The following is an 18,416-nucleotide window of genomic DNA, read 5'->3' as shown; positions in this document are numbered from 1 at the left end:
ACCTAGACTTGAATAGGCCACACTCGTAACGCAGGGGTAGCATCCTACTTGAGACTATGGGATGTGCACAGGCGTGGGCAGCCTGCCACTAGATTTCTCTGGTTCTACCTCAAACAGGAGGCCACAGCTGTCAGAGGAAGTAAGTACAAACCTTCTGGAGGCACAGAGTTGCATGTATCAAGAAAGATAGGGAGGAGGCTGGGGGATTTTTTCTAAAAATGAACATTTACTTTGAAGTGATTGTCACGTAATTAACACTAAAATGATTACCTGCAATGAAAACCTATACTTGCCTCTCCCGCTGCCTGTGGTGACCTTCACATTACTACAGAATACAGAAGTGACGTGGGGGTCAGTGGGAATAACCACTGTGCACAACAGGAAACCAGAAGATTGACGCTCCCAGGCGTGCTGGCTTCTGAATAGACTAGCAGTGATTCCTCTTTTTCAGAGGAATGTTTGTCAGTGCGAGCAGCAGGAGAGGTAATTATTTACCTTCTTTGCAGGGAACTATGTTATTACAAATTACATTGTTTTATTTCACTTTAAAGCTCAACTCCAGGAAACCTAAAATGATCCCTTGCAGTTTAACTGTTTGTTTAGTCAAGGATAGTTTTTGCACTTTTACTTACCTGATCCTTTCCTTTGTTCCCCCAGCAGATCGCTCCCTCCTCCATGCTCTGATGGTGGACTGTCCCTCAGCATCATCATGTCCAGTGCAGAACTATGGATCCTGCAATGGGTTAGATGACGTCAGTACATTAGACCACTGGAGCATGAGGCAGAAACCGCTGAAGGGACTGGTCAAGCTGCATGGAGGAGCAGAGTATCAGGTTAGTAGATCTTCTTTTCAGTGTCCCCTTGACCTAAACAAGCAATTAAGTCTTGCCAGGTAAGCACAGCCCCACTGCAGGGAGTAATTTTTAAGTTTCCCAGAGTTGTGCTTAAAAGCAACCTGTGTTTTGTTAATGCTGGGCAAAGTAACAGATGACTTTTAATCCACCCTCACCAGCAAATACAGGTGAAACTCGAAAAATTTGAATATCGTGCAAAAGTTCATTTATTTCAGCAATGCAACCTAAAAGGTGAAACTAATATATGAGATAGACTCATTACATGCAAAGCAAGATAGTTCAAGCCATGATTTGTCATAATTGTGATGATTATGGCTTACAGCTCAAGAAAACCCCAAATCCACAATCTCAGAAAATTAGAATATTGTGAAAAGGTGCAATATTCTAGGCTCAAAGTGTCCCACTCTAATCAGCCAATTAAGCCATAACACCTGCAAAGGGTTCCTGAGCCTTTAAATGGTCTCTCAGTCTGGTTCAGTAGGAATCACAATCATGGGAAAGACTGCTGACCTGACAGTTGTGCAGAAAACCATCATTGACACCCTCCATAAGGAGGGAAAGCCTCAAAAGGTAATTGCAAAAGAAGTTGGATGTTTCCAAAGTGCTGTGTCAAAGCACATTAATAGAAAGTTATGTGGAAGGGATAAGTGTGGAAGAAAAAGGTGCACTAGCAGCAGGGATGCCTGGAGAGGATTGTCAGGAAAAGGCCATTCAAAAGTGTTGGGGACTTTCACAAGCAGTGGACTGAGGCTGGAGTCAGTGCATCAAGGGCCACCACACACAGACGGATCCTGGACATGGGCTTCAAATGTCGTATTCCTCTTGTCAAGCCGCTCCTGAACAAACAACGCCAGAAGCGTCTTACCTGGGCTAAAGAAAAACAGACCTGGTCTGTTGCTCAGTGGTCCAAAGTCCTCTTTTCTGATGACAGCAACTTTTGCATCTCATTTGGACACTGCAAGATGCTTGAAGTCCAGTGTGAAGTTTCCACAGTCTGTGTTGATTTGGGGAGCCATGTCATCTGCTGGTGTTGGTCCACTGTGCTTCATTAAGTCCAGGGTCAACGCAGCCGTCTACCAGGATATTTTGGAGCACTTCATGCTTCCTTTCGCAGACGAGCTTTATGGGGATGCTGACTTCATTTTTCAGCAGGACTTGGCACCTGCCCACACTGCCAAAAGCACCAAAACCTGGTTCAATGACCGTGGGATTACTGTGCTTGATTGGCCAGCAAACTCGCCTGACCTGGACCCCATAGAGAATCTATGGGGCATTGCCAAGAGAAAAATTAGAGACATGAGACTGAACAATGCAGAAGAGCTGAAGGCCGCTATTGAAGCATCCTGGTTTTCCATAACACCTCAGCAATGCCACAGGCTGATAGCTTCCATGCCACGCCGCATTGAGGCAGTAATTGCTGCAAAAGGGGCCCAAACCAAGTACTGTGTACATATGCATGCTTATACTTTTCAGAGGTCCGATATTGTTCTATGTACAATCCTTGTTTTATTGATTGCATGTAATATTCTAATTTTCTGAGATTGTGGATTTGGGGTTTTCATGAGCTGTAAGCCATAATCATCACAATTATGACAAATCGCGGCTTGAACTATCTTGCTTTGCATGTAATGAGTCTATCTCATATATTAGTTTCACCTTTTAAGTTGCATTACTGAAATAAATGAACTTTTGCACGATAATCTAATTTTTCGAGTTTCATCTGTACATACAATTCCTCTCAATCATCAAGCACCAAGGCTGTTACCTGGGGAGAGTCCATAGATCTGTTTTAGCTATGACTTTAGCAACTTATTGTTTATAAAAGTTTGTTTCTTCTGCTCCTGGCATCTGAAACAAGCAGTGGGGGATTGAGGGAAAAGTGATTAAGTACTTCCAGGGAAGGATAAGAAAGTATTGGTTGCTTTGCCCTGCAAGTAAACTTTCCACAAACCTGGGTAATTCAAAATTATCAAATTATTATAAAACACACAAGCAAAGGTTACTTTTATGAAACTTGCATATCAAAAGAACCAGGTAGATATACTGTAGGCATTGAAAATTATATCCAATACCTAATTGCCAAAACAGTCCATGTACCTCTCCGTGTTGTCAATGTCTGTGGAAACCTGCCAACACTGCTGGACATCTACTGGGGATGATGACGTATCTTCTAAGATTGGAACTTCAGAACTTTCATCCATTTTGTAGTCTATTATCTTTGGACCAACACACTGCTCTCTTCCTTTAGGACAAGAACACAATGAAATAATAGATATTTAAAGGCACATACAGTATACTAAAAAACACATTACAGTTTTATTCCATAATGCTTTGTGGAACATTGTATTACAGATATGGTGCTAATTCATCCAAGTGGATAAATGTTCATGGTTGAGAATCTGAATAGGCCAGCAAACCTGAATTAACACCCAGCTGGTGATGAGTCTCTGACAGGAACCCCCCTCAGGCTCCCTGACAACATCCTGTAGGCTTGTGGCTGGAAATAAATGTAGACAAATGTCCCCTTGCTGGAGGGGAAAAGCTATCAAAAGCTCATTTTATACTCTGCAACTGCTTGGCATCACACTGGCTGCTATCATCACTCATCTTCCAAACATCAGAGGGAATTTGTTTCATCTGTCATAAGATGCAAATATTAGTCACAGGGAGGTAAGAGTTGTCCTTCTGGTAGTATGAGCTAAGAGCTGCATGCAGACACAAAATCGTCTGGTCTTTAGAACCACCTAGGGATCCACAAAACCTTGCCCATGGCAGTGATGTTGTGTTTGGGCTTTCTGTGATCAGAATGATGCATGGTGTCGGAAATCCTAACTCCAACCCTGGCGTCAGAACTGGCTGGTCCACATAACCTAAGATCATGTTATAGGTAAAGAACTTTCCTCAGCCCTGGGGTTTTTGCTTCCAAAGTTGACTGGCCAAGGGAAAGAGCCCATCCTTAGTTGTTACAGCTAAAAAAAGCACTATTCAAATTAAAAAGTGTAATTCATATGGAGCGTGTTCAATACTTGGTGATGGCCACATTTCTGTTGTGGTATTGCCAAGAGAATAAAGCTATACAGCAAAACAGTAACATCTATTTCTGTTTTTCTCTCTCATTGCATTTTATAGTAAATAGCCAATATCATTATTATTATTTGTATACAAGTACGTTTCCCTCTGGATTTTTGTAATGTTTGCTTCTGAACACATTTCTATGCACTGCCTTCCTAGGCTATTAAATATAAAATGTGCTTGGCTAGATAGAAAGCGAGTTAGAACAGTGCTACAGCTTCTCTATGCTCACAGAACTGACATTATGGGGTTTATTTACTAAAGCTGGTTCACTCAGAATCCTGTGCACTTCTGCATAGAAACCAATCAGCTTCCAGGTTTTATTGCTAAAGCTTAATTGAAAAAGCTGAGGTTAGAAGCTGTTTGGTCACCCAGCACAGGTGCATCGGATTCTGAGTGAACCAGCTTTAGTAAATCAACCCCTATGGATTTAGTAACACTGTTTGTCTCCTGCCAGCAGGGAGAGCAGACAAGCCAATGGAGCTCCTTAGACTTGTATGCTGGCTGCATTGGACTGCAGGAGTTGAAGTCCTGAAAGTGGAACTACACTTTCTCAATCAACATTGACTCTTTTCAATCCTTATACTGCTAGCAATTGTAAATAGATAGGGAAATATATCATATTTACATGTGTTTTTACATCTCTACCTAGTTTCCATGCCTAGGCAAATGAGGTCATACATCCCAGGATGCTTCAGGAAGGGAGGTGGGGTTTTCTAAGCTAAGCCTGCATGCCTAAACTAAGGGCAGATGGATTCCAGAAAGCATAAATGGATGGGTTGCTTTGAATATTAAAAATAAATTAAATAGTGCTTTTGGTATGTGGTGCTCAGATTGTGTACTTCCCCTTGAATGGGAGCCATGCTGTGGAATCCTATGGATCACTGAACTACAATATCCACAAGAAGACAGTAAGAGGGAGGAGGCTGTATTTCCTGGGCTACAGACAAAGGAGCTTCCTCTTTTGCTGTGCTGGAGACCAGCTTTTCTGGGTGTGCGCCCAGAGGTTGAAGACTGAGCTATTGGTGGGACACAGACCTTTGCTGCAGAGAGACTGGAGAACATCTGAACAGTGGCACCATTGTTGCCACACCACTTGGTCTGGTGAGAAGGCACTGCTGCCTTAGACCCTGTTGCTGCTAGTAGGGACTGAGACTTAACGTTTGATTAGCAGCCTTTAACACTGTATGCACACTTTGTTGGGACTATATTTATGTGCACCACCATAAAGATTGGGCCCCAAAGTGAGCCAGATGAAGAACTAGGGCAAAGGACTGTCTCATTAGATAGCTGCTCTATTAGGACTTCACTTGCTGTCACAAGTAAAGGGAGATTTCCACAGTAAGAACTCAGCATAGTTATTTCTGGAATACACTCTAACATCATAGTATACCTGTCCCAAGTTAGCCTGCAGTTTCTTGCTTGTGTATTCTTACCTCCTTGCTGTGTCCGATTCCTTTCACATGTGTGTTTGTCTGTGCTCACCTATGGGCGTCATCTGCTATTCTCTGGGTTTTATTTCCTTCCCTTCCATCACTTCCTGTCCCGCTTCCTAGTTTGCTTGTCTATATAAGACATGCTCAGTCTAGCCCACTTTGCCTGAGCAACTTCTTATTTCTCTGAACTCCTGGCTGTTGCTATGCTTGTATCCTGTATCTGACTACCCATGTACCGACCCCGGCTTCATCCACTGACTGTGCTTGATTTCCACCTGTCCTGACCTCAGCTTGTCTATGGGCTTCCCTGTTGTCTCCTGGATTACACTCTGCTCACGCGATTAGTCTCCGCATCCTCAGCTGGGTGTACCTGGGGGCGGCGACCTGGTTCTAGCTTGCTACAAGTCCATCCCCACCATCAGGGGCTCTGGTGAAGAAGCAGGCTGGGGCTTAGACTCCACACCCTGTGGAACCCTGAGCTGGTGGTCTACAAGGGCTCGCCACCACAGGTTCGTGACAATACCAGTTGCAGGAAAGTTATAACAGCAGTATTCATCATCGTAGTTATTGTCATCTGTGCCATTGCTTTGAGTGGATTTTGTAGGTTACCAGTATTAGTGTTTGTGTGTTTTTCTCACACCTGTTAGGTTAAAGTGTAAATCAAGACAAAACTTTTTTTTGTAGTTTTGAATAGCGCGGGGGAAAGGCTATAACTCTGGTTGAATTCATACTCCTTCTTGGGCATCTTGTAGAGAGATTTACCCTCATTTCTTGTCCTGTTGACAGGTTGGCGTTGTAGTTTTCCCTACTCTACTGAATAAAAACCTTTTTATATCTGCCTGTAAGAGAATTACACTCAACTTATTTGCTATTGAAATGCTGTCAGTAGAACAGGAAATTAAAGAACATCTTTCCAATGGAGTCCTGGATAGTATTTAAAACCTGACAAGGGTTTTAACCATTCCCCAGTCAGTACAATGCTAAAAAAAAATGTTGGTTGTACATATGTTAAACTGGTCATAAATAGATTTACATATGGCCAGTTCAGCAGGAGCAGAGGAGGCAGGCAGATTGCAATTCAACTTTAAAATAAATTGATAATGAACTGCCATCACTACATGCATCTCCAATGTTGGTCATAAAATTATTTTTGTCCCACAAAAGTCGCACATCCAAACTTCCTAATGTTGCTCTGGTCACATGCAAACAGTACTGACAGGGGCATATTTACCACAAGGCATTTGCCTAGGGCGGCATCTTTCAGGGGGGCAGCAGCATTTTTCAGGGGGGCAGCACCACCCCCCTAAAGAAGGGATGGAAAGAAAGACACAAGCAGAATGGGGACCAGGTGGGATCTGATAGAGGCTGTGGGTTGCTTGATGGTGTATGCAGAGCCTGACTCTTGTTCCTGGGGATGTCTGGAGCTGTGAAGGGGAGTGTCTTCTCTCTCACTGGGGTGGAGGGGTTGCCAGTGTATGGGGGGCGGTGGTAGTGGAAGGCCCTCTCGGGTAAGGGGGCCGGCTGGGGTGTTGTTGGTCAATGCCAGGCACTCTTCGTGGGGGAGGGGGTTGTTGGTCGGTGTCAGGGTCTCTCCATGCGGGGGCCGATTTTTATGTTGTCTAGGGCAGCACAAAACCTAAATACACCACTGAGTACAGACACATAGAGAACTGCAGTGTCTCCCTATCCCTATGTTTACCCCTCAGGAGAACATAAAAGAACTGCCCCCACTATCACTATGACATGGTAACATTTTTTGTATTTGGGGAAATTGCAGGGGTCAACACACAGCATGCAATGTTTTAATCCCACTCTGGAAAAAAACAGCTTTGTGTACATGGAATCTTCCCTGCCAGGTAGGTATACAGTCCATCTTCTATACATTAAAGGCAAACTTTTTTTTTAGTTTTGGATAGAGTGGAGAAGGATTAGACCCCCTGTCAGGTTTTTATTGCTGTCTCCCCATAGGGAGATTCACCCTCTATTTGTACTGTTTACAATTATCATTGAAACTGAAAAAAAATAAAACATTTTTGGTTGTCCCCAGCTTAGAAAATAGAGGGGAAATCTTCCTATGGGGGCACTAGTACTGGTGATCCTGCTGACAACCGGGGATTTGCTCTCACTTCCTGTTTTGGCTATGGGACAAGAAGTGAAGGAAAATCTCCCCAATGAGACAACAGATAACAAAAATAAAGCTGACCGGGGTTAAAACCCTCCCTTAGCCCCAGTTCACATATATGCAAATTGGAATGCGTTTTGAACTGCATCCGATTCACATGACATGTAAACCTGCAGCCTTTTCAAAGAAGCAGGTTCACATGTGCGGGCCAGCCGCAGCGCACTTTTAAAAGGAGTACGATTTTGAGTACGGTTTGGTGTGCGATTTCCATTGTCATACACTTTGACAATTTACACCTGAATCGCACCTGAACCGCTGAACAAACGCGCACTGGAGGGGGCTGAATTCACTCTAACAAAACCGGGCCACACATATGTGAATTCAGGCATACTCCATACAAAATGATTAAAAAAATGTTGCCTTTAGTTCTACTTTTAGGAGACCCTTTCACCAGACTATTCATTTCAACAACAATCTCAAAAGGTTATACACACATTTAATGTATTTTAAGTGTGGTATTTACCTGTAAAAGCCTCTCTAATGTAGACACCCAAAAACCGTGAGATTACTGCTGGGCACCATCCATCTTGAGATGTGATGTCAACATCATGCAGACTCAGATTTCACTCAAGTAACAATCTATAGTATTCCTCTTCCCAACAGCTACATAGAATATGTATGGAGATAAGGGAAGAGGGAGCTGGGCCAGCACAGGTAGTAATTAGTCAGCTCTCACAAGGGAAGGCTATGGCAGAACAGAGGAGGAACTGTGGCTCAAACTGGTAGGTAAGTGGTCAAATTATCTACCATGTTCAAAGGCATATTGAAAGTGAATAAAACTTGTTTACAGAAAGGAAAACTACTGCATTTAAATATATGTGATTTTTAAGTGCTTTTATTTTTAAAATTGGTGACAGGGTCTCTATAATTATTATTATACAGGATTTATATAGCGCCAACAGTTTGCTCAGCGCTTTACAATATAACGGGAGACAATACAGCAACAATACAGTTCAATACAAGAGGGATAGGAGGGCCCTGCTCCTTGGAGCTTACAATCTAATAAATGCACAGCCATACTACACTCGCCCCCTCCTTCACAGCAAAACATTTACTACTGGATCCATAGTGCATGGTGAACATCTGATTTTGAGGTGGACTTCTTTCTGGATAAAGTCTAATCTGACTACTGAGAAAAGTAAACTAATTGTAATCCCTCACCTTGTAAAACAACCTGTTGAGTTAAAAAAATGAAAGGCAAAATCTTTGTGTGGCTGTCAGGACAAGTCTGATCAATGGAGGACAGCTAGAGAACTGACCACACTGTGTTCTCCTGATGAGTGTGGTCAGCTTTTATTAGGAAAGCAGAGGGACTGACAGGTACACCAGGGATTTCATACAAAAGGAAGAAACACAAAGAGAACAGAATACTTTTTCATACACATACATGGTACAGAAGGAACATATCAGGAATATAAAATGCTGGGTTTACATATTTTTTAACAGGTTACCTTTCCGCTGGTACTGGAGGGAGCCCAGAAGACACATAGATTTCAGCATTTCGGTTGTATACATTTCTAGGCAGCACTGAAGCTGGATATAAAGTCTGCAGATTTCTGGGTGGATCTCCCCATCTTCTGCTCTAAAAAAAAAACGACACATTAGAAAAGGTTAAAACCTCAGATATCAGTGTCACAGGTCATATGCAGCACAACCGTTACTACGAATAATGGAACATTTACCTGAGGTATAACTGTATATGACAAGAATAATGTTCCAATACTCTAGAATATTCATGTACAAGGCATTGCAGACAAACATGATAGGTAATAATAATAAGCCGTGCCATCCACCTATCCAATTAGAACACTCATTTTGGCCACTGAGGTGCTCTTATTCAGCAGCGGTAGGAGGTGATGAATAGGGATGATTATTTTGGGGTGGGCTAAAAAGTTCAGGATACCTAAGCCGAAGTAGCAAAGTCAAATCTAGGTAAGAAAGATGATAAATACTTTGTGGTGCTACTTGGCTACATGGTCTTCTGTAAATAAGATATATTAGAATTTTAATTGTACAGTTCTGTCCATGTTCCTAAGAGGTTATGAGGTTTGGCCTGCCCCCCTCCTGCCATGGTTGATTTGACAACATCTATGAAGGAGATGGCCGATTCAAAGCTGCAGCTTGCCTTGGATGTCAGCACTTTCCTGAGATAAGTAATGGCAATGCGGAGGAATGCAGAGGGAGGGGGGATATGTCAGCCTCTGTATTCCTCTTCTTGTTGATTGTTTCAAAAAGTGCTCACAGCTGAGGCAAGCTGCAGCTTTGAATCAGCCATCTCCTTCATAGTTGTTTCTGGGTCAACCGTGGCAGGAGGGTAGAGGAGCAGGTCAGACCTCATAACTAGTGTTAAAGAAATTAGAAACTAAAAGCTGATTCACACATGTGCTGTGAGGATTGAAGTTCAGGTTTCACAGCTAACTGACACAGAAGTTGTTCAGCGGTTCAGTTCAGGTTTACATCAGTTTCAGTACAGGATTTTATCCTGTTCACACATTACTTTAGAAACGCTTCCCATAGAAGTCAATAGCCTGTAATCCGCACCAGAACTTGACCGCACTGACAGGACTCTTTTTCAGTCTGCACTGAATTCTCACTGCCAGTGCATCGAACATACAGTTAAGTCCATATATATTTGGACACAGGCACAATTTTAGTTTTTTTTCAGATACTAAGAGGCAGAAAAGTTAAAAAAATAAATATAATGATAGATCTTCTTTAAGAAAGCAAGAGGGCAAAAATGAGACTGCAGTGTGTAGATAAACATCCAGAAAAAATAAAATGAAGAAAAGGCTAAGAGCTGAGAGCTAAATCTGGACATCACCTGAGTACAAATAACTTAGGTCTCCAGTGATTTAATAGCTCGACTAGTGATGACCATGAACTTAATGATCTGATTGAACGACTTTTCATAGAATCAGAGAATATGATCGAAACTAAGAATGATCAAAAACACACATAGTGTGTCATCAATTGATTTTAAACAAAACTGATTCATTTAAAGCGGAGCTCCACCCAAAAGGGGAAGTTCCACTTTAAGCCTTTGTCCCCCGCTCTCCATTAAAGATACGCGAATCTGACAGGTACCCGCTACCACTTCCGCTGCGATCGCCTAAGACGATCGGAAGTGGAAGTTGTCCTCCCCCTCCCTCCCTGTAGTCTTCTAGGACACGTGACAGTTCCCATTCACGCGCATGCGCAGTGGGCATCCGACTGTGAAGCCACAAGCTGTCATAGCCGAGTGCCCACACTGAAGATGCCGGCGCCAGGGAGAGAAGATGGCCGGTGAAACCAATGGCAGTGAAGACACTGCTGGACCGAGGGACAGGTAAGTGGCTGTATTTTAACAGTCAGCAGTTCCAGTTTTTGTAGCTGCTGTTTTTTTTTTTTTTAGGTGGAACTCCGCTTTAATTGAAATTATACTGATCCGTCTTGACACAAAATCCAAATCATAGGAAAATAGATAGATTAGTATGATAGGATATAAAGGAGAAGTATGATCCAAGCTCTTTTAGCCATACTTCTCCTATGGGTCACAGGAGTACATTTAGTTTTCCATATTCAGCCCACAGCAGGCTAAAGTGCACTGTCAGCTGACATCACAGGACCAGTCCAGACTCTGCAGGGATCCTGACAATAATGTCGGGATCTGCCAAGATGCCTGACCAGCAGCTGGCTCAGCCTCTCAGCATGCCACTTCAAACCTGAGCCAGCCATTCCTGCCTTTTCCCCAGCCCAGTGCTCCACTGAGCACTGGAGGGGCAGAGCACAGAGCGATGGCTGACAGTCACCACTCTGTGCTCAGAGCAGCAGCTAAGGAATCAGCAGTCTTTAATCACTCCATTCCTAGTCCTAGTGGACACCCGGCATCTCCCCGGTGCCGGGTGTCCACTGCGCATGTGCTATGCATCCTGATTGGTCCGGCAGTCTTCTGGGACCTGTGAAAGTTCCCAGCAGACTGTGGGAGGAAGGAGGGGGGCTGAACTTCCATCTTACTTCACCTTGGCGAAGTGAGCCAGAAGTGGGAGCGGGTACCTGTCAAAACCAGGCATCCGCTCCCCCCCAAAGGTGCAAAATATTGTAGTTGGGGGGCGGGGTGGAGGAGGAAAATAGGTGGAGCTTCCACTTTTGGGTGGAACTCTGCTTTAATTGAACAAGCTGCCGTTAGAAGCTGATTGGCTACTGTGCACAGCTGCACCGCATTCTGCACCACATTTTGTTTTAGTAAAACAAACCCGGTGTGAACGGGGCCCTAGCAACTTCTATAATTGCACTCTGCCTATGGTCACATACTTGACCTGTCCTGACCACAAAAAAACTCCAGGGATCTCTAATATTGCTTCAAATAAAAAAAAAAAAAGTTACAGCAGGCAGTACATTTTCCTTTATGCATTATCCTTCTCTAAAGTGATAATAACTGCCTCTTTGTAATAACTACAGAAATTCAGCAATTTATGAAAGTAATAAAGCTACCCATTTCTTGACTCAATTCTTCAAAGTGAGTTATGTTGAGCTATTGAAATCTCAAATGAAAATGCTCCGGAAAGAAGGACCATAGGGTACACCATGCAATATTACACTTCTACCACTAGATGACGATGTATGCTTGATAACCGTGTTCCAGACACTGCCTATGTAAAGAACATGTTTCCCCCAGAGTTGAAGATGTATGTGTACACTCCATCATTGGCGCATGGTTCAAAAATGATTTCACAGTTTTTATATAGCAGAAATAAAGTCATACAGCCGGCCCTGCAGGTACCTGCTAGTAGTAACACTAGAAACACGAAACTTGTACAATAATTCGGTCATTTGCACTTGGAATTCATTAAATATGAGCTTCACACCTCATTCTGTATTGTCTGCTTGTGCCAACAATTCATACAGGCAGTCTTACTGTCAGGCTTGTGTGGAATATGAATATTAAAGTGAACCCTAAAGCTGACATCCAGCCTCACCTTCATTCTCGTACAATTGCACAGGTTCTTCCACTAATACAATTGCTTGGACTGATTTTTCTGCACACTGTGAGTTCTTTAGAGTGTGCTTTGGAAGATGTAACACATCAGGCATGCCTCATTTTGTAACTGGAAGACTCCCAGCATCATCCATCCTTGCTGAGAATTACATCCGGCATACAAAACAAGAAAAGTGACATCCATACATACATTATGGGAACATATACAGAGAACAACACCCAGCATACATATAATCCGGAATAGCCCAGGGCTGTGTCATGCGACCAATTCTGTTTACAGAAATGCTCCTGCGCTTGGGGATGTTTGTTTGTTTGTTCTTTCCTCCACCAATTCTGTTTAATTTATTCATAAATGACATAGAGATTGGAATAAATAGTTCAATCTCAGTGTTTGCTGATTATACGAAGGTAAGCTGGGAAATAACTTCATAACATGATACAGCAACTTTATGAGACCTCATTAAAATAGAGGGGTGGGCAGCTATATGACAGATGAGGTTTAACCACTTACCTACCGGGCACTTTCACCTCGTTCCTGACCAGGCTAATTTTCAGCTTTCAGTGCTGTCGCACTTTCAATGACAATTGAGTGGTCATGCAACACTGTACCCATATGAAATGTTTTTGTCCTTTTTTCTTTTGGTGGTATTTAATCACCAAAGGGTTTTTATTTTTTGCTAACCAAACTAAAAACATCAGAAAATTTGGAAAAAAAAAAAGTTTTACTTAGTTGCTATTATAACATTTTGTAAACAGGTAATTTTTCTCCTTCACTGATGTGCATTGATGAGGCTGCACTAATGGGCACTGATGAGGTGGTATTGATAGGCAGCACTGATGGGTACTGATAGGCTGCACTGATGAGGCAGCACTGGTGGGAAATTGATGAGGAGGCACTGATAAGGCTGCACTGATAGGCGCAACTGTTGGGCACTGATAGGCGGCAATGGTGGGCACTGATAGGCCGACCGACTGGTGGCACTGATAGGTGGCACTGACTAGCGGCACTGACGAGCAAAGATTGGCAGCACTGACAGGCACAGACTGGCAGCACTGCTGGGCACTGCTAGACACTTTTAGGTTGCACTGATAATCAAGGCACTGACTATCAGTGTAGACGTCTCCTTTCAGACTTGTCGGTTATCAGCAGTACTTTCCTCACGCTGTGACAGCATGAGGAAAGTACTGCTGATAACCAGCAAGTGTGTTTACATGGTGATCAGCTGTGATTGGACACAGCTAACCATGTAGTAAAAAGCTGCTGTGATTGGCCCTTTACTGTGTCATGTGATCAGCTGTTTCCAAAGGACACAGCAATCACAGAGAGCGCCGTGTGTGCGCCGCTGGGGGCGCTGTTCTGGGAGGAAATCATATGACGCCCTCCCAGGACTGGACGACCGCACTGTTGACGTCATTCAGCTATAGTACAGTCAGAAGTGGTTAATGTAGAAAAATGTAAAGTAATGCACTTGGAGAACCTCTGGGGGAAATGAGGATGGAAAAGGACCTGAGGGTCCTAGTAGGGTCAAAAGCCTCAACAATAGCGTGCAATGCCAAGCTGTAGCAAGCAAGGCCAGTAGACTATTAACATGTATTAAAAAAGGGTATCTACTCAAGATAAAAAAAAAATACCACCACACCACACAAAACGCTGGTTCAGCCACATCTTGAGTATGGTGTCCAGTTCCACCAATCACCAATCTTCAGGAAGGATGTCCTTGAACTGGATAGAGTCCAGAGAAGAGGAAAAAAGGGGCTTGGTTATGAGGAATGAGTACAAAACCTTTAAATTCATTCTCCTTGGAGAAGAGGAGCTTAAGAGGGGATTTGATCACAATATACAAATCTTTAAAAGGTGACTATCATTGGGAGGAAATTATTTAACCTAAGGTCTCTAAAGAAGTCTCGGAGCCACGCAATGAAGTTGGGCGAAAAACAGTTCAGTCTCAAACTGCGAAAGGGGTTCTTTACTGTTAGATCAGAAATGATGTGGAACTCCCTGCCACAGTTGGTGGTATCAGCAGTGACAAATTAAAAAAAACAAAAACTTTTAGATGTATTTCTTACCCAAGACGTTATACAGGGAAATGGTAGTAACATAAACACATACTATCAGACTGAACGGGATGGACTGGTGTATTTATTCAACCTTACCAACTATGTAGCTGTGTAATGCAAAGTGGTACTGTGCAATTTCCATATGTATGTAAAGGTTTCCAACATTTTAGAGATAGTAACTTTTTTTTTTTAGTTTTTGATAGGCTGGGGGATGATTAAAAACGAAAAACTTTGGACTTTACCTGCACTGTAACTGTGTTTTGAAAAAAGAGGATGGTTCATAGTTATGAAGGAGACTTGAGCATTGGCAAGGTAAGGTATAATGACAGCCTGCTCTAATCCCTCCTGATGCCTGATGCTGGAAAGTCTCTGAGACACCAACTGATCTAGCGGAGTGTGCTTTGACTGGGAGAGGGGGGACCCTGCCCTTGAGATCATAAGTCTGAATGATGAGCTGTCAAATCCACCTGGAAATGGTGGAATGAGAAGCAGATTGTCCCCTACAGGGACCTTCAGGAACAACAAACAGGGAATCTGACTGTCTAAAGGGAGCCGTAGCTGCGAGACTCAAACAGCAGAGACCACATCCAGACTATGGAGAGAAAACTCATTACGATGCTTCAGAGCAGGATGGAAAGAAGATAAAAAAAATGCCCTGGTTCAGATGCAAGGAAGAATTCAGACGCAAGGAAGAAATGAGGCCACGGACCTCAAAACATTGTCCTTAGTGTTTCAGAATATTTTCCTATGTCCTGTACTGTATGACCAAGAAAATACATTTACATTGTTTCATTATGTAGCCTATTTAATGCAAAGTTTGTCCTTATTCTACAATGTAGCATTTTTCTATCGCATGCCTAATCACATCATTACATTTTGTATTAGACCTTTCTGTATCTTTGTGACAGAGAACATATTTTGTTTTGCATGTGCTTACTGCATGTCAGCTGCAAATATCCATAACTGATTCTAAATCATTTGGAAGATACAGTAGTCTGATCTCTCACATTTCCCTGTCTCCAGAATCTGATTATTAGAACCAATGACATGCTACCACCAACATATACTATATACAGTTGTGCTAAAAAAATTGCATCCCCTGGCAGAAATTGTGAAATGTTGGCTTTCATATTGAAAATATGACTGATCATGGCAAAAAACTGTCTTTTATTTAAGGATAGTGATAATATGAAGCCATTTATTATCACATAGTTGTTTGGCTCCTTTTTAAATCATAATAACAGAAATCACCCAAAATAGCCCTGATCAAAAGCTTACATACCCTGGAATGTTTGGCCATGGTATAGACACACAAGGTGACACACACACAGGTTAAAATGGCAATTACGGGTTAATTTCCCACATCTGTGGCTTTTTAAATTACAATTAGTGTCTGTATAAATAGTCAAAGAGTTTGTTGGCTCTCACATGGATGCACTGAGCAGGCTAGATACTTAGCCATGAGGAGCAGAAAAGAACTGTTAAAAGATCTGCGTAACAAGGTAATTTAATTTTATAAAGATGGAAAAGGATATACAAAGATATCCAAAGCCTTGAATATGCCAGTCAGTACTGTTCAATCATTTATTAAGAAGTGGAAAATTTGGAGATCTCTTAATACCAAGCCAAGGTTAGGTAGACTAAGAAAGATTGTAGCCACAACTGCCAGATGAATTGTTCAAGGTAGAAAGAAAAAACCACAGGTAACCTCAGGAAAAATACAGGCTGCTCTGGAAAAAGATAGATGGTTGTTTTAAGGAGCGCAAACAATGACACTTGAACTTAAATGAGCTGCATGATCAAGTTGCCAGAAAGAAGCCTTTACTGAGCCAATGCCACAAAAAAACCCAGTTAAGATATGCTTGACAACACCTTGATACACCTCAGCTTCTGGCACACTGGGATCAAAAGTGACAGGACCAATCATAAGTGCTGTTTTGAGAGGGGTTAACAAGGCCCTTAGCAACAAATACCATCCTCACTGTGAAGCATGGTGGTGGCTCACTGATGCTTTGGGGGTGTGTGATCTCTAAAGGCACGGGGAATCTTGTGAAAATTGATGGCAAGATGATTGCAGCATGTTATCAGAAAATACTAGAAGACAATTTGCATTCTTCTGCACGCAAGCTGCGTATGGCATGCTCTTTGACTTTCCAGCATGACAATGACACTAAGCACAAGGCCAAGTTGCCCCTCCAGTGGTTACAGCAGAAAAAGGTGATGGTTTTGGAGGGGCCATCACAGTCTCACAGACCTTAATATCATCGAGCCGCTCTGATTGTCTTGCACAAACCACACATTTGAAATCTCCCCAAGACTTTGCATGACTGGAGGCATTTTGCCAAGATGAATGGGCAGCTATGCCACCTGCAAGAATTTGAGGCTAAAGGGGCGATACGAAGTGTTAAGAACTCAGGGTATGCAGACTTTTGAACAGGGGTTATTTTTCCCCATTTCGCTTACCTGTTGCCATGATTTGTGTTATGATTGTGCCATTCTGTTATGACCTACAGTTAAATATGATTCTCATAAGAAATAAAAAATGCTTTGCCTGCTCACTCATGTTTTCTTTATAAATTGTACATACTGTATATTACAAATTCTCCAAGGGTATGCAAACTTTTGAGCACAACTGTATATATGTACATATATATACTGTACAGGCATAACTCAGTTTACGAATTTAATTCATTCTGCGGGACTTTTCGTATAGCGAAAAATTCGTAAACCGAAATGCTGTTTCCCATAGGAATGCATTGAAAACCAATTAATCCGTTCCAGAGGTCATAAAAAAGTAAACGCTACCAAAGTTATTTTATCAAGTCATGCGGTATTTTAGTAGTGACAACCATGTGTTAATGTTTCAGCTGTCAGCGGGGTTCCCATCTGACAGCTGAATGTAAAAGAATTGCCAGCAATTAAAAAAATAATTTAAAAAATGACAGGGGGTCCCCCCTCCCATCCATACCAAGCTCTTGGGGTCTGGTATGGATTTTGAGGGGAACTCCCACAAAAAAATAAAAAAAAATGGCATGGGGGTCCCCCCCAAAATCCATACCAGACCCTTGTCCAAGCATGCAGCCCAGCAGGTCAGGAAAGGGGGGGGCGGGGATGACTGAGCGCCGCCCCTCTCCTGAACCATACCATGCCACGTGTCCTCAACATGGGGGGGTACTTTTGGACAGGGGGGGCTCCTCCCCCAAGCACCTTGTCCCCATGTTGATGGGGACCAGGGCCTTTTCCCCAAAACCCTGGCTGGTGGTTGTGGGTGTCTGCGGGCAGGGGGCTTATCAGAATCTGGAAGCCCTCTTTAACAAGGGGGCCCCCAGATCCTGGCCCCCCCTATGTGAATGAGTATGGGGTACATGGTACTCCTACACATTCACAAAAAACAAAAAGTGTGGTGTGAAAAAAGACAGGACACAGTCTTTGACAAGTCCTTTATTAAAAGGACATATATATATATATATATATATATATATATATATATATATATATACACATACACACACACATATATATATATATATATATATATATATATATATATACAGTCAGGTCCATAAATATTGGGACATCGACACAATTCTAACATTTTTGGCTCTATACACCACCACAATGGATTTGAAATGAAACAAACAAGATGTGCTTTAACTGCAGACTGTCAGCTTTAATTTGAGGGTATTTACATCCAAATCAGGTGAACGGTGTAGGAATTACAACAGTTTGCATATGTGCCTCCCACTTATTAAGGGACCAAAAGTAATGGGACAATTGGCTTCTCAGCTGTTCCATGGCCTGGTGTGTGTTATTTCCTCATTATCCCAATTACAATGAGC

The 18,416-nt window shown here is 42.5% G+C and overlaps 1 protein-coding gene across 3 annotated transcripts in view; it reads right to left on the bottom strand.

The window, feature by feature from the left end:
• RGS7BP (regulator of G protein signaling 7 binding protein) overlaps window positions 1-18,416 on the bottom strand; it is a 146,303-nt gene that overhangs the window by 10,035 nt on the left and 117,852 nt on the right. For all 3 annotated transcript variants that reach the window (XM_089653454.1, XM_089653452.1, XM_089653453.1), the window contains exons 3-4: window positions 8,996-9,126; window positions 2,952-3,096 (exon numbers count right to left, since the gene is read on the bottom strand). In XM_089653454.1, the coding sequence (XP_089509580.1) occupies window positions 2,952-3,096; window positions 8,996-9,126 (276 nt within the window). The remainder of the gene's footprint in view (window positions 1-2,951; window positions 3,097-8,995; window positions 9,127-18,416) is intronic.

This window comes from Staurois parvus, unplaced genomic scaffold (assembly GCF_062004578.1).
Source record: "Staurois parvus isolate SC_StPar_1 unplaced genomic scaffold, SC_StPar_1.0 ptg000714l, whole genome shotgun sequence".
NCBI lineage: Eukaryota > Metazoa > Chordata > Amphibia > Anura > Ranidae > Staurois > Staurois parvus.
This window is presented reverse-complemented; position numbering and strand designations above follow the sequence as displayed.